The sequence below is a fragment of the Echinops telfairi genome, unplaced genomic scaffold (genome assembly GCF_000313985.2).
Source record: "Echinops telfairi isolate 266 unplaced genomic scaffold, ASM31398v2 ScPeMD7_7424;HRSCAF=8462, whole genome shotgun sequence".
Lineage (NCBI taxonomy): Eukaryota > Metazoa > Chordata > Mammalia > Afrosoricida > Tenrecidae > Echinops > Echinops telfairi.
Genome location: NW_022111324.1, coordinates 56,661,804 through 56,685,412, shown reverse-complemented (window position 1 = coordinate 56,685,412; position 23,609 = coordinate 56,661,804). Strand labels below are relative to the sequence as shown.

General features: G+C 40.6%; 1 protein-coding gene and 1 pseudogene across 2 annotated transcripts in view; one reads left to right on the top strand and one right to left on the bottom strand.

Annotated features, from left to right (window-relative positions):
- Positions 1–1,730: 1,730 nt before the first annotated feature.
- Positions 1,731–23,609, bottom strand: part of SYT14 (synaptotagmin 14) — a 186,611-nt gene continuing 164,732 nt past the window's right edge. The window contains exons 5-7 of one of the 2 annotated variants that reach the window (XM_004699860.2): positions 7,240–7,429; positions 4,288–4,344; positions 1,731–2,912 (exon numbers count right to left, since the gene is read on the bottom strand). In XM_004699860.2, coding sequence (XP_004699917.1) covers positions 2,599–2,912; positions 4,288–4,344; positions 7,240–7,429 — 561 coding nt within the window. In that variant the 3' untranslated portion in view covers positions 1,731–2,598. The remainder of the gene's footprint in view (positions 2,913–4,287; positions 4,345–7,239; positions 7,430–23,609) is intronic. The other variant, XM_004699861.2, reaches the window with a different exon arrangement.
- Positions 8,874–9,450, top strand: LOC105978363 (annotated as a pseudogene).

Here is a 23,609-nt window from a genome sequence, read left to right as displayed (position 1 = left end):
CATAATCCCTGATCAGTACAGAGGAGAAAAATCACCCCCAATTTGAGAAGTGTTTCTCTATTCAGTTACCTGGGAAAAAGCCAGGTCTCAAAAGTCTTAAAAAAAAAAATTCACTGTGTGTACGTGTGTGTGTGTGTGTGCATACTGACACACACATACACCCAGGCACACAGCTAATTCATAATCACAGAGAATGTGCCAGCTGGGGTGGAGGTAGCTACATCTTTCTAGATTTCTCTTTGATTGTTGATTACTGTGATAGGCCATACTGGATTTGATACGTATACCAGGTAAAACCCTAAGGATGTAACAAAGCACGCAAGACTTCCGGGCATAATTGGAAGAAAAGTAGTTTAATAAATGACAACTCATTACGTCTTTTTCTCACTATAGGTGAAAGCACCACGCTGGTCTGATTAATGTGTTTGATGAGGCTTTGTTACAGCTACAAATATGACTGACAATTCATTTTATTAAGGAGAATCCCAGTTGTTAGCAATGTAGTCAGTTGTCCTACAGGCAGAAAAAAATATTTGTAGCATCAAATGTCTAAATCCAATTTCTCAAAACTACATCTCTTCCAATTTTTTCCCATCTTGTTGACAAAAAAACCCAAACCCAACCCACCCCAAAAGTGCTTCAAACCGTCTTTCGATTCAGGTGCTAACTCTATTATCTAACCATTAAAAAAAATTCGGAAAAAAGCTCGTTGGTATAACTATAAAGGATTTTCCCTTGTAATGTACCTTCCCTACATACATTCTTAAACTTCATGCTGCCCAAGACAGCATTTGCATTTTTCTTAAAATGTATGTGGATGGATGCGTAGCTGTGCAGAGCTGCCGTATCTTCAAGCAACAATGAAAACACATGGGAGCTCACCGTCTTTGGGGATCTCTCTTTAAGGCTGTTCAGTCCAGCCAAGCTGAAGCGATAATATTTAGGCATGATCTTGTTGGTTTCATAATAGCACACCTTATCTCAGGACAATACAGCTTGTTTGGGACGGGAACAATGCAATACCCCTTTCCAGTCGTTGGTGTGTGGTACATTTTTGCCTGCTTTCACTAGGAAGGAGGAGAAAAGAAGATACTTTCATTTATACAAAGTAGACTCTCAAATGAAGTCAGAAGAAAAATAAAAAGAAAGCCATTATCACAGTCCTGGTTCATCAGCCTTCCTAAATATAAGACAATGAAGGTGCCTGGTCAGTAAAACCCGAGCGCCTTATACAACTGCTGCCTGACTCGGAGCAAGTTGCGGGTCTTCGTGACATTGTTCTGCGGAATCTTGACATTTATAAAAATTCGAAGGCCTAGGTTTGCCAATACAACTTTCAAGCTGTATGAGCAAATTTTAGCTTACACGGAAGGCACAGGAAGACATCCGAGTGAAGAACGGACTGTAAATGTCATAACCCCTGGTCACAGGTCCCAGGAACTTCAGAGTGAGCCCAGAGCTGGTGCTGCTGGTGCTTCTGCTTGACCACGTGGCTCTAATTCAAACTGAGCGCTGGATAGTCTTTCTAATACAAATATCAAGGGTCAGAAGTAAGAGCGAGGATTTACACAGAGAACCGCTTCTTTTGAATGCTGCCTGCTTGATGCAGTGTTGGTTACTGAAATACCCAGAGCAGATCATTAAAATGTTCTTCACCTTGAATCGTTTTTGATTTTCAGCAGCTTAGCTGCTGTATGTTTCAGTTTGTAAAACAAACAAACAAACAAACAAACAAAAAACCCAAACATTTTTAATTCACCGCAGTTTAAAAGAGTCAGTCCTGGAAAGAAAGCATAAAGTCCTGCTGGATTAGCTTCCCACATTGGAATACAGGGATACAGGAAGTGCTTTCAACAGAAAGCTACATAGTTCTACAGGACAACCTGTCTGAAAGACTCCCAAGGGACCAGTGCAGGGACTTGGTCTCTTTGGATCAGGCAATAGCAGAGGCAAATAAAGAACGGAATTTCACTGATAACTGGAAACAATTTCTTTATGGAAATGAATACTTGCGTGCACTTAGACTTGGCGCTACTATGACGAGCAGAGCCCCACTGAACCTCAGAGGATGGAAGGAGGAATAGTTTGCGTGAAACAATTTTCAAGGTGCTTGCAATCCTTGCGACTTATGTGGAACTGGAGGGCTACTTTCTCGTATTAAAGAAGATTATAAACATCAGGGACTGGCCAGTAAACACATGTTTTATGGAATGGGGAGAATGGTTCTAGAGGAGGGCTACAACTACACTTATGAATCTTTTTAGTCACTTATAATTTTGATTTTTTAATGAAATTACAGGCTCTTCTGCGAAAGTAAACTAAACTTCAAAAGCATGTTATTAGATCTCTCGGGGATGATGAATTTAACGATGATAAAAGTTTCTGATTCTTTTTTTTCCCCAGGAAGCTCTATCAGACATATCTTTTCTGCATGAGTGCAAGCACTGCTGTGCTTTCCACAGAATGAAAAGCATTTTGTAGAATGTGGACTCTGATTCTGTAAGGGAGGGGTCTGGAAACGGTTGCTAGATAAAAACGGTGGTGTTGTAACCCGAGATGCTGCTGCCGTGGATGGAGACTGTGCCGTTCTCCTGTTCATCACGACTCTAACAGCGCATGCCACCGACAGACTTGCTGTCCTTTGGACTCCTTCATGTCAGTCCAGTGATGGAGTTCTTCTTCTCCAGAGCTGTTCAGACCTAGAGAAATCCAGCCTATCATCTCTTTTCTCTTCATGCTGCGTTTGTTATACACAGAGAGAATGAGTGTCACATCAGAAAGTTGAAACAGGGCCACTTGGAAGACAAAGGTTTCCTTGTACACTGGATTTGGCTGCCCTCTGCGGAGGGAGGTCTTGCATTTGGACATCTCCTGGCCCATGGAATTCAGTAGAGTTAACTTAACATATGTATCTACAGGAAAAACAAAACGAAACAAACAACATACCAGAAACATCATTTGAAACAAGTTCAAAGCAGGTCTCTTGCCACACTTCCCTAGAAGAGTCAGCATGTACACTTTTTAAGGATATGGAGTATACCAAGTTTAATGGAAATTCAACCATTCCATTTTGAACTAGAGGCTTAAGAATGCTAAGAACTATACCAAGAGTATACCAAGTTAAATGGAAATTCAACCATTCCATTTTAAACCGGAGGCTTAAGAAATGTGAATGCTAAGTAGCCAGATGTATACAAAAATTTTGGGGGGATGGGGGTACTAATATCTTAACCTAACTCTTTCTACATTATAGTTAAAATTTAAAGGTATACCTCATAATCCTTCCCCCATCCTCTCATCCCACCCCATCCTTGACCTCCCTCCCACTACCACCCCAGCCCCTTCCCATGGAGCATCACTAAGCGGGACGTCATAGCATTAATACACAGTTAGCAAGCTTCCATAGCCACGACACTGTAAAGCATCCCACTGTGTTCCCAGAGAATGAGAAAACAAACAACTAGAGATGAAGGCAAATGGTGAAGGGGAAAGAGGAAGACAAGGGTGCAAAGATGACATCAAACAGCTTAGGGTGAAATGTCAAACAAATCTCTGCATGGATGAGGCTTTAAAACTTGATTTTAAAAACACCGAAGGCCCCCAATGAAGCCAAATACATCAGGAGCTCAAAGGCTAGCAAACCAAGGGAAATTTTCTCCTGGTTTCATGCAAGAGTACATTTAATGTGCTTTTCGGCAAATTAAAATAAATATGACAGGGTTCCTTTTTTGGCAAAATTTAATGTGGTTTTGAACATGGTATCGTGTGTATTTTCATGGATTAGAAAAAAAACTGATGTGATGTTTAGTATTCAGTGTGAAATGTAAACGCTCATTGATTATTTGGGAGAGCAATCTTCTTTTTAAAAGATTGCCTTTCAAGTTGTTTAGACTCATGCAAATGATCTTCAGCATGTTGATCCATCATGTGTACTTACTTCAAAATGTCAATTAATTTTAAAGAAAATTGCCATCTTTTCCACAAAAGAGCTCCTTTATTTCTGTTCTACGAATTAAAATATAATGAATGGGAAAAAAAATTAAAACTTTTATTTTAAAAAAGTTTTGCATGTTTTTCAGATATCCTGAATACCATCATCCATAATCAGAGATAACGTCTAAGTTAGTTTTATTGAAAGTGCCACAGATAATACATGTGCAGTTTTTTGGTTTGCTTTGCTTCTGTTTTGGAAACCCACATGGTGGACAGCTTCCCTGCTGGCAAGTTTCCAGGGCATTTTGTTTTGCATGAAAAGACAACATCCAATTAGTCTCTGCAGGAACTCACCTCGGATTATATAAACCTGTCCACCTATCAAGTGTTTAAGACAACAGAACAGTCCATCTGACAACAGGGGGTGGAAAGCAGTAAAAGAAATAATGACCAGATGTCAATTGTTGGGTGAGAGAGGGTCAAAGGTTAGAATTAAAGAGGAAACATTTTTCACTGGGGTGGAAGAACACAAAACCTTTCATTTTAATTCAGGTAGAAGGGTTAACCAAAAGCTTGTGGGGTAAATTTCATGGAGTGAGGATTTTTCAGGTCATTTCGTAATCTTAAACAAAAAACACTTTTTGAAAAAGGGGACATCTTGATGAGGCTATCCTTTTGGCCTAAAACACATTGAATAAAGGATCATGCAAACTAGCAGATTGTGAAAGACTGAATAAAGTCATTATAGGGCAATTATTTTTATGATTATTTGGAATGTTAGGGTTACCCATATAGTATTTAGTATTTTACACCTTTGTATTACTCACCATTTAATTTCAAATTCAGTTATGCACAATAAAAGATAAATATAAAAATTTTTGCTCTGAAAGATTGCTATTGTTTCTTTGGATAAGACTAGATTATTCAGCCTATAGCATAGTCCAAAAGCTTTGAGGAATAAAAAAGGGGTCACAACCTTAGGTAGTACATTCAGTTTAGGCAAATTGACACCACTGTCTTAGATTGTGCTCTTCAAATATTCCACTCTCAGAGTTGTTTGAAATGTTACACACACACACACACACACACACACATACACACACACACACACACACACACATACTCATTCAATACCTCCCCGACAAACCATTAGTTAGCTGGCACTAAAGATTTAATTCCAAAATAATTCATGAAAATTACTGTGGCAGCCTATTCTTTACCCTGAAAGATACACTCTAGGTTGTGAGGCTAAGCACTTGAATGTCTCTATCACAACTCAGTAGATTGTTGGGCATTTAGGTTGAGAGCATCCATTCTTGTGGGAAGTCATTCTTCCTTGTGTATTATCTACTACTTCTCTTCTCTAGTGCTTCCATCAGAGGGGCCGCAGTGGGGGCAGAAAGGCAGTACATGCAGTTAAAATTTTAAATTAAACTACAGCTGAAGTTAGAGTTGTTAGAACTGGTGGCTAAATGTGGCCCCAAATAATGTTAACCTGGTACAGTATATCCAATTTGCAATCATTTGAATTTCTGAAGGCAGGACATGGTCACTCTCTTTAACATTTGTCTGTGAATTGGGTGAAGGTTTACAGAGTAGATCAGTTTTCCCATCAGACATACATTTTGTTTCATCTCCTTGATTGCAACACCCCCCTCCCCCCTCCCCCCTGACAATGAAAACATCACTCATCCCACTTTCTCCCTGTGTTTGCTGTTTCCATTCCTCCTCCCTTTCGAACTCTTCTGAACCTTGGCCTTTTGATCTCAAAGGAATGGTTGATTATTCTAAGGAGGGCATACCTGACTAGTTTTATTGTTCCCTCATATACCACTACCTATTGTATGGCGGGAAACTGAGGTCTTCCAGGCCAGGGCATGCACTCTTGAGTGTGCCACAGGTCCACCACCCTCCACAGTGCTCATGCCCAGATACTGAGCATTGAGTTACCTCCCATATACTTGAATTTGCACTCTAGATGTGCATAAATAAGAATGATCAAGTAAATTTCAAATGTTCATTATAGCAATTGCTTCTTTACTCCCTCCAAATTCTCCCTTCTGAAATAAGAGGGGGAGGCGATAGTAATTCCATCCTTCTTTTCTGCACCTTTCTCTGATTTGAGTCTGACAATCACCGTGTCAGACATGACCTTACCGTTGCTCATCAAGAAACAGAGGAGTTAGGGTACCTGTCCAAGGACATAAATATGGATATGATTTTAGCCCTCTGACTTTCAATACAGGGGTCATAGTCTGTGAAGGATGTTAAGAAGTAAGGTTCCAATTAAAAAAAGAAAAAAAGAAGGAAGGTTCCCAGTTCCACTTGGGAAAATCCAAGTCTATTTTTATGACTTTTCACTGTCGTTGAATAAAAGAGTTGTTTACCTGTGGCATTTTGAGCATGGTGAGAAGGAGGGAGATTTTATTTCAGGAGTGGAGGCAGTTTTCTCTCTTTCAATAAATGTTTGCTATCTGGACTATGAGACGGCCTTTCACAAGTCTATGAAGAATCTTTTTTGTGTGCAAATTTTCAAGGAATCTTTATGCAAATTTAAGGGGCTTTATTAATCAAGGGTTCCTTTAAAATTTTCCACTGGAGGGCATTAACATCTTTGATTGTAGAAAAGTACAAATAAGCGGCTCCTTGTCCAGTTTATTTCTCATTGGTGTCAACAATCAGTTTTGGAGGTATGCCAGGCGACAACCACTGTGTACTCCCACCACGCACTCCTCGTTCCCTCCGCCCAGCTTTCCCTTCCTTGTGTCCAGGGGGCGTAGCAAGCTCTTCCTTGCTGTGCCCTGGCAAAGGCAAGGGATACCTCCTTTTAGAGATCTCTGCTGGAAGCACTGGTTCATGGTCTCAAAGGAGAAAAACAAATGAAGAAAAGGAGGAAAGGGGAGAAGCCGACACATTTGTTCGGAGTACTGTGTGGGGACAGAAAACACACAGCACCGGTGTTTGGTTGCAACAAATAACGCTGTTGCTAATTGTGGAATGATACTGGCATTTAAAAACCCTCTAACTTTTGTAACATTTGAATAAAATGGCTCCACGGGGGCAATTGCTTTCCCAGTCACTGTGAAAACTTAAAAGTCCTGTCACATTGCAATGAATATTTTGAATTTCAAATTTTTCTGCTTGGAATGAGAAAACCTGACACCGATTCATTGACCCGTACCCTTTTGACTGGTTCACATTCAATGATAGCACCAAAGGTCCTACTACTGAAAGTCCCACAAACGCAGAAAACATTCGAATGGTTAAAAACATTTTTAAAAAAATATTTTCTTTTGGTTCACTCACTGGGTGGTCTGTTTGCTGCCAGGTGTTTGAAGTGGCTTCCTTTGATCACTTCTGCAGATAGTCTTCCAGTTGTGGCGTTATACAGCAGGCCGACGAGGATTTCCGGAACTGCGCCGGGCTCCAGGGACTGACAGGAGGATGCGCTTTCACCGCAGGACATTTCTGACATGCTCATCTGGGAGTCGCAGCCCTGAAATTAAAAAAAAAAAAGTAATTTAAAATTAACACTTCTACACCGTTTTGCTAAAGCAATACATTAAGAGATGCATTGTTAATGTTTTGTATATTGGCATTAAATAGCTAAATCACACGAACAGAGTTGTAAGGCGAATTCCCAAAGTGCCAGAGTAGAAATATTGTCCTTCGTGTATTTTAATCCCTGGCTCTCTATTCATTACATAGCAGCCAGAGTAATAATAGGAAAGGAGAAGGTTTCATAAATCTCTGCATACTTAAATACATATCGGAGAAGATCAACTCATAGGTGTTAATAAACTGCTAATCTTCTGAATGGGAAAACTTATTGTTTAAAGAATTATTGACCTTAAAGAACTGATACAGATTTAAACCCAATTACATTAAATGTGAAATGTCCTAACCTTGCCTTTAAAGAAAAAAGATTATCACACATGATCAAACAAAATAAAGTTATCAGCTATTTATATACCAACATTTCAAACACAGAGATACAGAAAAGTTGAAGAGAAAAGATTGGAAGAATATCTGCCCTTCCAAATAAGGAGTCGGGGGAGGGGGGTACTTAGTACTACACAGTCTATGGATACTGGAGACTGAAAAGGGTGGAAAAATTTTCATACGCAAAACTTTTTAAAGTTTGAAAGAAATAGACACATTTCCACAAAAATATAGCTGATCAAAATAGACTGCAGGAGGAAGAGAACATAGGAACCAACTTATGATCACTGAAGAAATTAAAAATTTTAATTCAAAACATTTCCCCCCAAACCAAACAAAACTTTAGTCCAGATGACTTCGCTAGTGAATTCTAAAATAATGTTAGTCTTACCTAAAGTCTTCCAGAGAGTGGACCCTGACCTTCCTTTACAAATGGAGCAAAGCCCCCAGATGAGGACATGATAGGGCAGACAAAACATAGAACGCTGGCTTAATGAACCAAATTAAAAAACTAACCAAGCTAAGAGCAACGACACAACTAGCCACTCGGACGACGTGCCGCTGTCAGAACTCCCCGACACCCCTTATGCGTCAGAGTTAGAAGTGGGCCCCACAGGGGTTTTGTTTTCAGAAGCAGACTGCCAGGATTTTGTTCCTGAGGTCGCACTGGGGGACCTGAACGTCAAGCCTTTCTGCAGTCCCATGTTTCAAGTATTGAGTGGGGTTGACAACAGGAACGGAGAGTCCATATGTGGTGCAGAGCCACCGAGTCAGCGCCAACCCACAGCGGCCCTGTGTGTGACGGAAGGAAACCCGCCCGTCCGGCGCCATCCCCGCACTCATGTTTGAGCCCAGCGTTGCAGCCACTAGAGCAGGGGTCTTCAAACTGCGGCCCGCCGAGGACATTTATCCGGCCCGCCGGGTGTTTTTGCCCGTTTTCTTTTTTCACTTCAAAATAAGATATGTGTGCCTTTCGGCGCTCGGCCGCAGTCCTGAGGATGCTCTGGCTTCAGACGAGCCTCGCCTTCAGCGTCCTCCGCTGCGGCAAGAGGACAGTCTGGTTGGACCCCAATGCCAATGCCAACTCCAATGTCAACTCCGGTCAGCACATCCGGAAACTGATCAAAGAGGGCCTTATCATCCGCAAGCCTGTGACCGTCCATTCTCGGCCCGATGCCGCAAACACACCCTAGCCCGCCGGAAGGGCAGGCATATGGGCACAGGTAAGCGAAAGGGTCCTGCCAATGCTCGCGTGCCCGAGAAGGTCACGTGGAAGAGGAGGATGAGGATTCTGCGCCGGCTGCTCAGAAGACCCCGGGAGTCCAAGAAGATTGGCCGCCACAGGTATCACCGCTTGTCCCTGAAGGGGCAGGGGAACGTGTTTAAGAGCCAGCGGATTCCCATGGACACATCCACAAGCTGAAGGCAGACCAGGCTCGCAAGAAGCTCCTGGCTGCGCAGGTGAGGCCCGCAGGTCTAAGGCCAAGGAGGACACAAGCGCCGAGAGGAGCGACTCCAGCCAAGAAAGAAGAGCTCATGAAGACGCAGTCCAAGGAGGAAGAGACCAAGAAATAAACTCCCCCTCTCTTCTCCGTGCAGAGTGGCCTTGGCAGTTCTATTGATCAGTCACTCAATAAAAGCAAGCCTTGTTGGCCTGCCCCTGAAAAAAAAAAAAGAGCAGTGTGCACTGGAATTTGTTCATAGTTTTAAAACTATAGTCCGGCCTTCCAACGGTGCAAGGGACAGTGAACTGGCCCCGTTTTAAAAGTTTGAGGGTCTTCTTTTCCCTTGTCTAAGCACAATGTCCCTTCCAGGGACTGGTCTCTCCCAATAAATATGCCAAGTATGTGAGAGGAAGGCTCGTCATCCTTGATTCTAAGGCGCATTCCGGCTGTCTTTTCTCCAAGGCAGATTCATGTGGTCACCTGGCGGTCCTTGTGATTATTCTTCACCAACCCCAGGGTTCAAATGATTCTTGTTCGTTGCCCAGCTGTTACTTGCTTATGAGGCAACTGAAAAAAACATGGTTTGGGGGGAGGCCAGGTGGAGGGTGGGGTGGGGTGGAGAGGATCTGATACCAAGGGCTCATGTAGAAAGAAAATGCTTTGAAAATGATGGCAAATGTGATTGCTACAACTGATGTATGGATTGGTATATGAGCTGTAAGAGCCGTTAATAAAATGATTAAAAAACCAAACAAAAAACATGGCTTGGGACAGGAGCACCTCAGACCTCAAAGTCACATCTTTGCTCCTTAGCACTTTAAAAAAGGTCTTATGCAGCAGATTTGCCCAATGCAATATGTGGTTGAATTTCTTCTTTTTTTTAAAAATATACAGAAATTTATTTAGTCAATCTTCTGTCTTAATATTTAAGTGTTTCTGATTTTTTTTTAACTTTTTACTATGAGTCAGGTGAGGGATTTCAGAGCAGATGCGAACATTCACATTCAAGAATTTGTACACATTTGGTTTCCACTCACCCACTTCAATCCCCTCAATATACCATGGCTTCCTCCCAGTATTTATTGTGTCAATTACTCGCTCTTTCCGAACACTCTGTCTCTGGGTAAATGATGCCCTTGTGATCTTAAATGGTTGATTATTCTACCCTGGAGAGAGCTCCGTTTCAGACCTGAAAAGTGGCTAATGGTCATAGTCCGGGGGTGTCTGCCAGTCACTCTCTGACTAATAAGTCTGATTTCTTATGATTTGGAGTTCTGTTCCACATTTTTCTCTTAGTCTATCTAGGACCTTCTAACGTGACCTTCTAACGTAGTTGCTAGTGGTGACCGGGCACCATCTAGTTCTTCCTGTCTCAGGGTTGTGGAGACTGATGTTTGCACGTCTATTAGTCAATTGGACTACTTTTTCCATGTGTCTTTTTTTGATTTCTGCCATTCTTTCCTCAGGATGGGGCGAGTCCAATTGTTGCACCTTAGAGGGCTGCTCACAAGCTTTTAAGACGGCAGGATTACTCACCAAAGTAGGATGTGGGACACTGTCTTTGTTAACGATATTATGCTGATCCATCTTGGTATTATCTGAGATTTTGGTCTTGATTTTCCAGGCTCAGAGCTTCATTTCTTCAAGGTATTTGCATATATGCCGACCAAGTATTTTTGGTACAGGGAGTCTGGCTATTCTTTCTATCTTCTTTTGATGCTTCCTGTATTATTCGATATTTTGCCCATATAATCCCTCTGTATTGAAACTTAACAGCCTAATTTTTTTCTTCAGCTCTTTCAGTTTTAAATATGCAGAGTAAACGCCTCCCTTTCTGGTTTTCTAACTCCAGATCTTTGCACATTTCATTATAATGATTTACTTTGTCTTCTTGAGCTGCCCGTTGGACTCTTATGTTCAGCCCTTTACCTTCATCAATTCTTCCAATTGCTTCAGGTATTCTGTGTTCAAGAGCAAACTTCAACGTCTCTTCTGACACCTGTGTTGGTCTTTTATTCATGTCTTCTCTTTTAAATGAATCTTTTCTTTCTGCCTGTATGATGATATTGATGTCATTCCATACACTTCCGTTCTTTGGTCATCGGGGCTCAAGGAATGAACTCTTGAGATGTTCTCAAAATTCATGTGGTCTATACTTCAGGCTGTTTTCTGACTCTTGTGGATGTGTTCTGAAAGTTAATTTAATATTAGAAAAACCAAGCATGTACTCACCATATTAACAGAAAAAATGAGAACAATTTATCTCAATAAAAGTATAGAAGATGGGGGGAGGAAGGGGAAACAGATTGTAATGATTGAAGTATAGCTTGCCCCCATCAGGAGGACAAACAAAAGAAACATGGGTGAAAGGAGACATTGAACAATATAAGATATGAAAATAATAATAATTTATAATTTATCAAGAGCCCTCATGGGTGGGAGGGTGGGGAAGGGAGGGAAGAAGAGGAGCTCAAGTAGAAAGAAAATGTTTTGAAAATGATGATGGCAACATATGTACAAATGCGCTTGATACAACTGGTGTATAGATTGTCGTAAGAGCTATAAAAGCCTCCAATAAAATAATTTATAAAAAAAAAAGCATATAAAAGTTAACATTCACTCATGAGACAAGAATAGGATAGAATGTCTTAAACCTGATAAATACTTACAAAAACTCTTTAGCAATGTGAAATAGCGTAACAGAATCAAACAGAAAGCCCACATACATTTATGCATATGTGGACAAGTGATTTACAGCAAATCTGGAACTTACAGAGCAGTAGGGGAAGGGTAATGTTTTTAGTAAATGATAAGATAATTGGTTATCCACATAGGGATAAATGAAAATCAACCTATACCTAAAAACTCAAGTCTAATTCTAAATGTAAGAGATAAAACAACAAAGTGCTTTTATGTTAATAGACAGGGTCAATCACAGGAAGGCATCCTAAAGAGGGCATAAAATGACCGATCATAAAGAAAAGGTTGGCTAATTCCACAAATTAAGAAGTTGAAAAGGCAAACCACCAAATGTGAGGCGTTATCTGCAACAGACGCTGAGTCCGGGCCCAGAACATGTGGAGAACACTCACACATCAGTCAGAAAGAGAAACCCGTGCTAGTCCAGCGACTTCGGTCACTGAGTATGTGAAGGGATGCTTCGTTCCGTTACTAAATAGTTAAATGGGAACTAACATCATGAAGTAACACCACACAACCAACAGATGGGCTGCCACGGAGCAACGAGAATTCTCATAGTGCCCTGCTGGGAATATAAAGTGATAACACTTTTTAAAATGTTAAAAATACATATACTCTATTCTACTCTGCAAATCTGGGGTTGGCAGAGTTGGAATTGACTCAAGAGCAACTAACAACAACAAAATGGTACCACAATTGCAGTCCTATGTACCATATATACTCATGTATATGCCGAGTTTCCCCAGCACATTAAAAAAAATGGGGCTCGTACACAACCCACACATCCATCCATTGTGTCAAGCACATTTGTACATATGTCGCCATCATCGTTCTCAAAACATTTGCCTTCTATTTGAGCCCTTGGTTTCAGCTCCTCATTTTTCCCCTCCCTCCCCACTTCCCCCTCCACCATGAACCCTTGATAATTTATAAATTATTATTATTTTGTCATATCTTACACCATCCGACATCTCCCCTCACCCACTTCTCTGCTGTCTGTCCTCCAGGGAGGAGGTTATATGTAGATCCTTGTAATTAGTTCCCCCTTACTCCCTCACCTTCCCTCCACCCTCCCAATATTGCCACTCTCATCACTGATCCTGAGGGGTTCAACTATCCTGGATTCCCCACGTTTCCAGTTCCTATCTGTCCAGCACATTTTTAATGCAATTTTTGTGGTAAAATTAGGTGCCTCGCCTGATATTTGGATTGGCTTATACTCGAGTATATACGGCATATACCCACCAAAAGGATGTGCAGTGTTTATCAAGAGGAATGTGAAAGATGTTCTCAGCACCATCATTCATTGTGGCCCAACCAACCCATAGTCCATAAACAAGATGAGGGCAAGTAATTTGTCGTGAACTCATACAATAACAAAAAGAAATTACAACTACATTTACAAACATGACTGGGTAAAAAATGCTGGACCCCAAAGGACACCTAAGTGAACAATTTCATTAAAAAAAAAAAAAAGACCGGGTCAAGCAAAACCGGAGTGTCTGAAATGCATAGATAGGAAACAAAACCATCAAGAAGAGCAAGAATATGATTGACGTAAAAGTCAAAGTTCTGATAAACTATGGGAGTGGGGTCAAAAGGCCAGCGGATGTGAAGAGAGGGGCTCTGGTCTCATTGACAATATCCTATTTCTGGAACTGGATGGTAATTACATGCATTAGCTGTGTGATAAATAAGTTATACAATTCTGTTTTTAATCTTTTCTAATGTGTGCTGGCATTTACAAGAAAAAATCATTTAAGATATATGAGGCAGCTTCACAAAGCTCATGGAAAATGACCAGTATCCTTTAATTCCATTTTTCATTGAATTTTATGAAACCCCTTCATACAAGATGCAAATGTGTAATACACAAAAGTGAAGAGCTACAACAACGAAAACCAGACTCACTGACATGGAGTCGATTTTGACACAGCATAAGCCTATGGGCCCAGCAGACCTGCCCCTGTGGGTTTCTGCGGCTATGCATCTTTAAGGGAACACTCAGACTCATCTTTTCTCATAGAGCAGCTGGTGGGCTCGAACTGCTGATCTTGTGGTTAGCAGTCCAACATATAATCCACTACAACATCAGGGATCCTTCAACCTACAGTGATGAAAATAAACACTTAAGACTTATTTTTTTAATTCCTAAAAGGATTCACTGAACTAACAAATAAACAGGAGACCATAAATCTATTACTTGATAGAACACGTGATCTGAAATCTGGAAAGCTTAAACATATTTTTTATAAATATTCAAATTTAAATCTACTGTTGGCCTTTAACTCTTTGAAGAAGAATTACACACCTGGGAACTGAATTAACTCAATGGATCTATACTCCAAGAAATATAATCTCCTTTCTTCAAATCTAACTCTACGAGAGTGGAAAATCACAAGGAATATGCATCTTATATTTCTAAATCATGGGTACACAAATCACATAGCTTGGTATGTTTTCATGACAGTTGGAGGAGAAAACACAATTTTAGTAAGCTTCAATGAGGATATATCATCACTTATGAAAACAGTGTCAAAAACATGCTCGGGCACATTTGGTGCATTTGCTACGTTAGACTACTACGCTAGCGGCATCTGTTAGAATGCTGTGAAGTACATTTCTCATAATATCATATATTTCAAATTAAATAATTTAACCTACTGTCAGATAAGAAGATGTGAACCTAATATTTTCTTGTTAACAGAGAGGGCAAGCTGCCAAGTTTGAGCAACAGAGTGGTGCCTGAAGTCCAGGCCTTTCTTCCCGGTGAGGAAAAAAGCCAAGTTCTCCGCCCTGCACTGCTGCACAGGGGAGAGTCTTGTTTCCCGGCAACAAGCCCAACAAAAAAGCAAGCGTGCTAAGGTGAGAGTGCTTTCTATCTCTACCTGTGAATCTAAAACAAGTCTTCAACTTGTTTGAAGCAAGTTTTCAGAAACGAAGTCATGATCCCAAATCAAGGGTCAGCCCACTGTCCTCAAGGTTCCATCTCAGACACGGAGACAAAATGAAGATGCCAGATCCCCGCAAAACCCACGTCAGCTGTGACGCGTGCTAGCCCCCGACAGCAGCGGTTCTCAACCTGGGGGTCGCAACCCTTTTCGTGTTCGAATGACCCTTTCACCAGCGTCGCCCAATTCAGATCAGTAGCAAAATTACAGGGATGAAGTTTCAATGAAAATAATTGTTTTATATATTGTGAAATATTTTTTTCTAATTACAAATAAATGAAATTTTGTCTTGAAGCTTTATTCAAAACACAATTGCATAAATGTAAGAACTTCAAAAAATTTTTTTTAACTTCAAAAAATTTTAAGGAAAAACTTTCGAGGAATTTCACACATTACATATACGATACTGTCATACAAAGAGACACCTTCTATTTGAATTAGCCTTGCTGAAATATAGTAGTGTTCAAATAACAGGTGTGGGGGAAGAATCTCTAAAAGATTTCTGCCTTTCCTCTGCCATCCAAGGACCAAGGACATCACTGAACACAACAAACAGCATAGAAAGAACGACATATGCAGACTGACTACGCTACAAGCAAATTAAACACAAGTACTCTATCCTCCAGTGGCATCTTTTCTCAGATTATTCCTCAGGGCATGCTGCTCAGTTGAGTGTCTATCTGGGAATTTCTACCTGTGCTCTAGGCAGATCCCATCATTAATTTCTAACTGGGGTTTGCTGAGGGAGCGGTATACACGGTGATTAACCCAAAGTCAAACAGAGTCCATTCATAAGTAGGTCTACTTAAAGGAAGGGGCTCCCAAGCGCATCAAAGTCCAAGTATAACTTCTTACCATTTAGCATAATATTTACTTCTTTTTAAGACTTCCTTCTCCCTGGTTCCTCTGCCCTCGGGAGAAGAATTATAAGCAATCCTGTGCAAGTAGAGGGGGAAGAATCTATTTCATTTTTCAGAGAAGAGAATAAAATCTATGGAATGTTCACTATAAGCACAATTGGTGCCTGTGAGTGCCACTGGATTTCCCTAGTGATGTTCACACAGGTTAAAAAGTAGGCGGGGACTGAAAACATACAGAGAAAAACAGAATCGAAATACAATAGGACTCTGAGTAAGCATACCAGCACATTGGAATTTTTGTAACACCGAACTGAGTGCATTTATAACCACTTATGCTCCCAATTTTTAAAGGTGATAAACTTGAGTAGTTTCTGTTGGACATTTTCATCATGGCTGGAGGAGATTTTTCTAGTTTTAAATGTAATTTGTATAGGGAATGCTTTCATTAGACTCCTCGGAAAATGGGGCAATGAGGGTGCGGAAAGTGCTGGAGTGTAGAGCAAGGGAGCCAGCCAGCCGCCTGCTGCACTGTCAGGGCTGCCACTAGTGGTGAGTCTCAGCTCCTGAGAGCAGAGCTCCCCGGCAGGCCCTTTCCCAGCCCCAGGGAAGGGAACGTCCTCAGCAAGCTATGGAGGAGAGAGCCAGAGGCAATTGCAGCAGAGGAGAAAGCAGGGGCTGACTTAACTGCTACAAAACCTCCTCCCCACGGTGAAATGGAGAGCCACTCTGTGTTTCGGTTGGGGCAAAGCCCCTCAAGCCAATCTAAAGGAAAGCCCAGGGAGGGAACAAGAGATGGGAGCCCAGTGCTCTTGGCTGTGAACTGCAGGCTTGAACTGGACAAAGACTGTTCCCATAGTGATTAGTCTGCGAGATCCCTATGGGCAGATCTTATCAAATTGGGGCCTAACAACAACAATTAGAAACTAGTCTATCAAAAATATTCTAGTTAAGGTACTAGTCTAGTTAGTTAGGGCACATTCAGTTGCAAATGACAGAATATCCAACATGAGCTGGCTTAGACAAAGCTGGCTACAGATAAGATGTAGCTTCAAGCACGCATGGATCCAGGGCTCAAACTATATTACTGGGAACCAGTTCTCTTTTCTCTGGATTGTTTTCCAAAGTTGGCTTCATTCTTAGGCAGCCTTGTCCCTCGTCCTGACCAGGCAGCTTCCTGATGGCTCAAACATAACATCAGAACTGGCTAGTTATGGCCCCAAGAGATTTAACTCCGGAGCTTTGGAATGAAGCCCACATCATAGTAGCAGGAAGTACATACTAGCAGGAAGGTGCCCTAAGCAAATGTGACCACGATGGTCACACGAAGGAGGTCTGAATGCCAGGTAGAAACGATAGATGTCTACTACAGAGCCTACTCAACTGAGTAGTTTGTCCCCATTTCTTCCCCTTGTCTTTCAATGATGCCTGTTACCCAGGAAACAGATGATAATGTTGCCACTGTTGTTCTACTGGTAACACTCCTTACTAGGTTAGGTCTTGCAGGAGCCAAGGAAGAGGAAAATACGGTCCTGTGAAAGTTACTATACAGGTTTCTCACACCATTTGAAAGTGGAACATTCCCAAGAAACCTTTCCTACGTTCTCCGTCACAACAACACACTTGTTTGCTCTTTCAGGGTAGCCAAGGACTCTCCTCTAACACTAGGGAGGAATGAAATCCTTAGATGCCCTGGTGTCATAGTATATTGGGCTGCTAACCTCAAGGCCAGCAGTTTGAAACACCAACCAACCAAAGGGAAAATATAAGGCTTTCTACCCCTACAAAGATCTATAGTCTCAGAAACCCACAGGGGAAGTTGTACTCTCCCCTACAGGGTGGCTATGAATTGTCAATGAGTCGAAACATTCTTTCTTAGGTTTCAACCCTGATTTAATCAATTCAGAGGACATTTTTTATGGACTGTGGCCATAGAAATGCTTGCTGTGGAAAAGCTTGCTTGCATTTTTCTGGGTCTACATTTTTAGACTTTTGCAAATGGCCTGTCAATTGTCTTCCAGTCCTGGTAGTCATCAGCTTCCTGGCATTTGATTTACTAACTTTGGATTCATTCACTTCTGGAGCCACCAGCCTAGCCTGTAGTCTTCCTGCCAGTCTTAGGTTTGTCAGTCCCTGAAGCTACTGAGTCAGGATAAACCTCCAGTCTCAGATGTGACCCAAAAACTTGGAACCCGCCTGGCCTTGACTATTCTGCAACTGTATGAGTCATTTTCTTGATATAAATTTCTCTCTATATCAATCATCCCCCTAGGATTTATGGTAATTCTACTGATAAGTCTCATAACTTTAGCTAATGGTATAGAATTAAAAGTGTTAAGGGAATTATAGGACTAAAGGCCAGCTATGAACTGAAATACATGAATTGTATACAAAATAAACTCAAGTGAGTGGACACTATTTATACAAACAATGGGGTTGGTGATAGAAAAAAACTTTCAATAATTTTCATCTACAATGGCAGAGCCACACCTTTACCAGAGCAATACATATTATAATGAAGCAAGGAGGGCATTAAAATAGAAAGTATATGGTAGATCTGGTCCATATATATAACGCATGGATATATGAATGGATGTGGAGCTTGTACTTAATTCTTGCCCCAATCTAAGAACAACCAGTTCTTTTTTTTTTTCCCTTTTTTTTTAACATTTTATTAGGGGCTCGTACAACTGTTATCCCAATTACAGCTCTCGTTGATGCTCACCCTCATGAAGAGATCACTGAAGATGTGGGTGCTATAGCAAAGTGTGGCGAAGAAACTAGTTGGTGCCCAGATATCAGTAAAAAATAGCGTCTGGGGTCTTAAAGGCTTGTCTTCAAACAAACAGCTATCTAAGCAGGTATCAACTAAATCCACGTGGGAGGAACACACCAGCCTGTGATTGTAAATTAAAAAAAAAAGACATGTACATAATAAAATCCAAATCTGAAGGCAGGAGTGGTCGCAGAGTTTAAATTGTAAACACCTGGTTTGGTACGGGTGACAGTACAAGCCCAAAATCCATTTGCAGATTCACACATGGATTAAGCCTCAAGTGATTCCCTTAGACGGTAGCTGAGGGATGTGAATACCCTTATTATATCACACAGAGAGCATTGTAAAGTTAACTATGGCAGACGTAGTTAGGTTAAAATACGGTATCTTACCCATTAACCATTTTAAAGTTGTTTCACTTTGAAAAACAAGTGAAGGGGATTAAGCCTCTGGTGAATCCCCTCTGACTATGGACCAGGGATGTGAGCAGCCGTGCTACATGCAGACTGCATCGGAAAGCGGATTACTGTAGACACAGGTTATGAACACATTATGATTTGATCTCTTTTGTAATCCACTGAAAATTTGTTCTAATTTTAAATATTTTCTGCTTTCTTTTCAATCGAGGTTGTTATGTTTTACTTTGTTATTGTTATTATTTAAAAAAATGTTTTCTGTCTATGAAATCCAGGATAGGTAACTCCATAGAGAGTAACTGGATTAATGGTTCCTTGGGGAAAAGACAGGGGACATTAGAGGGAAATGGTGAGCTAATGACGGATATAAAAACAAAGAAATGTTCTTAAATTGATTGTGGTGATGATTGTACAACTCTTCTTGATGTGATAGAACTACTGAATTGTATGATATATGAATTATATGCCAATAAAACTGTTGAAATCCTTTATACATACATACATACATAAGGTCCACTGGTTTTGCTTCTTTTGAGAACCCTGCCTAAGACACTCAGTTTGTTTTTTCCCCTCATACTACACACTTCTCACATACCATATAATTAGTATGTTTAGTACATTTATATTCGCTCTCCCATAACTAGAATGTAAACTTCATGCAAGTCCTAATATATTTCTGTTTTTCACTCATATGTACTGAGTACTTAAAACAATGTCTAGTGTGTAATACATGCTTGATATTTGTTGAATAAATTTCTAATTTAACTGCAAAGAGATCAAATTATGAAGTTTATATGACAATGATCCTTGGATATTTGTGGAGACTTCCTTTGTGATTTAGTGTAGAATAGGACTGGCATTTTTTATGACAGTTTTATTGACATATGACCTACTTACCAAACAATTCAATTGTTTGAATATATTAAGAAGTAGTGCAATCGTCACCACAATTAATTGTAGAACATTTTCTTCATTTTTGTACTTGTTATTAGCACACCTTTCCCCTTCAAATTCCCTTGTAATAACTCTATGGAGCTATTAATCTAGTTACTGTCTCTATAGACTTAACTGGATTTCATATAAAGAAAATTATATTAAAAAAAACAACCCTCCAACAACAGAAACAAATCACGGAAAAATCTGCATCCAAAAGAACATAGGAAATAATGAAAACTAAACAAACTAAAAATGAGTCCAAAGGGAAATCAAGCAAGATGTTAACATTTAACCTAACTATATCTGCATTAATTCACTTTCTGATGCACTCCAGGGGGAACACTTTTTACAAGCCTGGCCAATGATCCCAGGGAATTCAATGGAGCCTTAATTCCCGTGGGGTCTCTATAAATGGATGCTGGACTTTCACTGCCCTCCACTTCTGCTCTGAAAATGTAATCTCTAATACATTTCTCTCCTCTGATCTTCGATTTTATTATTTATAATCCCTGGATCGCACAGGGTGATATGCTCTTTCCATATGAGCTTAGCTGACATCTCACTTAGAGAGCAGCTTGTTTTAAGACAAGCTTTTAAAACCACAGGCACTATACTTTCTGAGTCAGGCACTGTGGGAAATCTTCACCACACTTCGTTGTGGCACTTGTGTCTTCAGTATGAGTACGACTGAACTTTCGTAGAAGTTACATAGTCTTAATATACCGGGTGGAGGTTCCATGTAACCAAAACTCAAAACCAAACTATCTGCCATTAGTCAATGCTAACTCACAGCGACCCCTCTGTGGGTTTCCAAGATTGTAACTGTTTATGGGAGTAAAAAGTCCAGTCTTTCTTCTGAATAGGTGGTGGTGGTTTTGAACTGCTGACCATGATGATCGCAGCTCAACGAATAGCCACTACACTACCAGTGCTCCTGTAGAAGTTCCACATACATCTATTAAATCAAATTTGTTAAGTATTAGTGAAATCTTCTAAATCCTTACTAGTATTTTCGTGATTTATGGGTATTTGTTTATTTAGAATTCTATTTGCCTTTTCTACATATCTAACTATCTCGTTTTTCACTATCATTTCTTCTGTCTCAAGTGTTTCTAGTTCAATATTCTTTCTAAGTAGTGTAATCTTTAATAAATACCAAAACAGTAATTGGTATGCTAAACAGTGAATGTATTTCAGCAGTAGTTTACGGGTGGTGGTAAAGTCTCTTGAGCTCATTCTTGAAAAATATTCTGAGTTTGTGCTTTCCCTTAAGTGACAATTTAAGTGGCAGTCCTATTTTCTAAATTGGTAGTTTCTTTGCCTCCGCACCGTCCTCTGGACTTTATTGTGGCAGGTGAGAATTCTGCATCCAGTCAAATGGTTGTTCCTGTATATTCTCCTCTGTAGTTGTTTTAGCATTTTGTCGTTGGTGGTTTTTTTCAATATTTGCTGCAATCGGTATAGGTGTAGTCATTGTTATTAGCCCTGCTTAGAGTTTGTGCTTTCTCACCCTGGTGGTCTATCTATTTTGAATACTGCCTCTCATTTTCTCTAGTCTCTCATTCTGAAGTACTTATTAGAAAAATGTCCAGCATTTTCATTCCACCCTCCATTCTTCTTGCCTTCTTTCCATTGACTTAACGGCTCTATTTTTCATTCTAGAAGTTCCATATGGTTATGAAGTCTGCCTCTTTTCCCTTGTTGTTTGATTGCTGTTCCTGTGACTTCCTTTCTGCTCCTCCTCGTTTAAAGTCTGCTTGGTTGATAATCTCTTTAACATCGTTGTACTAGCTGGCATTCTAGAAATACCAACACATTATTCGTTTTGGATTAATTCATGGTGAATCATTTCTTTGTTCTTCAAAAAAACTGTTTGCGAGTCTATTTTCAATGGGGATTATTTTCTCAGTTGGAATGAGTCACGGTCTAAGTTTTACTATGCACTCCCGCTAGTGCTGTTGGGTAAGCACTGGACTGCTAACTGCATTATCAGTGGGTCACACCCACTGGCCATCTCTTGGGAGAAAGATAAGGTTTTCTGCTCCTGTACAGATTGAGCCTTGCAAACACCACATGGGGTTGCTATTAGTTGAACTTGACCCAATGGCAGTGAGTTTGGAATGTTGGTTTTCGTAGGCTTGAACTGCTGGGGGGAAAATTGTGTGGAACGTTGGTATAATATCAACTGGGTCCATTATACCAATGTAACAGAAAAATACTTATCCTCTCAGTTTATCTAATAATTCTGATAAACACTTAGCTCAAATTCATCCCTTAAATTTGATTTAATTTACCCTATTCCTGTCCAGACTTCAGATCCATTCCAAAGACTAATTAATAGGCCACATACTGTTTTATCTTACTGAAGGAAACAGAGTAGAATAGAAACAAAATAGCTCCTTGGAACTCAGTAGTGTAAAAGTTTATTGAATGTCCGCCTGGGGGGCTCATTTTAGTCAAGCCAATTTGTTAGCACCAAGGATTTAATCAAATATTAATGTATTATTCATTGTGTTGGAATACCCATTCCCACAAAGGGATATTTTAGGGCAACAGGTGCTACGATTATGGGAACTTTAGGAAATACAATAATTTTCATCATTGTTGTTTTAATGTCTGGCACTGCAGGACATAGAGAAATTGATTTCAAGGCAGCCGATGATAAAAATACCTTGAACGGTGTTCTAGGAGAACGTAGATAAACTCTGGGATGAGTGAAGAACATTTTCTTGAGAAGAAGTATTTGATGCTGGCCCTAACGGATTTCAGTAGGCAAAGGGAAAGTTACTTAAGACAGAGAGAGACCTAAGGTTCCAAACTAGGTAACTCGTATGGCAAATGTAAATTGACCTGGTGTGGCTGGGGTACGTATGGCAAATGTAAATTGACCTGGTGTGGCTGGGGTACGTATGGCAAATGTAAATTGACCTGGTGTGGCTGGGGTACGCAGAGAGAGGGTGGGAACACACAGCTAGAAAAGAGGCCCGGGGCTACATTTTACTCTCCCAGTGTGATTTCAATATTCCTATGCGAGAAGACTAGCATGGCCCGCTCTGCTGGGCTGCTTGCCCGTCCTGGAAGTCTTCTGAGGGCCCAGTCTTTGTTTCTTTGTCATCTTCTGTGGCCCAAGTTAGTAAAAAATCGATCACAGAGGAGGTACTTAATAAATACCGCCAAATGAAATGAATAAAGTTCAAAAAACAAGACACAGCATAAGGAAACTGGGCCTCTTCTGTAAGCAGTGGGAAGCAAGAGAGGCATTTTTAACAAGAGAATAACATGCTTCGACCTGGGTCTTAGGAAAGTCACAGACCACACATAGGGCGTGGCTGAGTGCATGAGAAGGGACCGTTGCAGCCTCTTGTTCGGATGGCAGTGTGATCCTCCACGACCTGTGTGTGACTGGCCCTTTCAAAAGGCTCCCGTGGAGACCAGACACTGACCAATCCCTCGGTAGGCCACAGTACTCTAATCTGCACACTACCTGACTCAGCGCCTCCTTGGATTTTATGTGCTGTACTTGCACAGTGCACTGTCAGCTTCCTGAAGGTATGTGGAATTGACAGACTGTCTGTATGTAGAAGGTATGACAGGACAGACAATGGCCCAAACAATTATTTTTGGCAGCAGTATAAACCCAAGGCCAGAGAGGC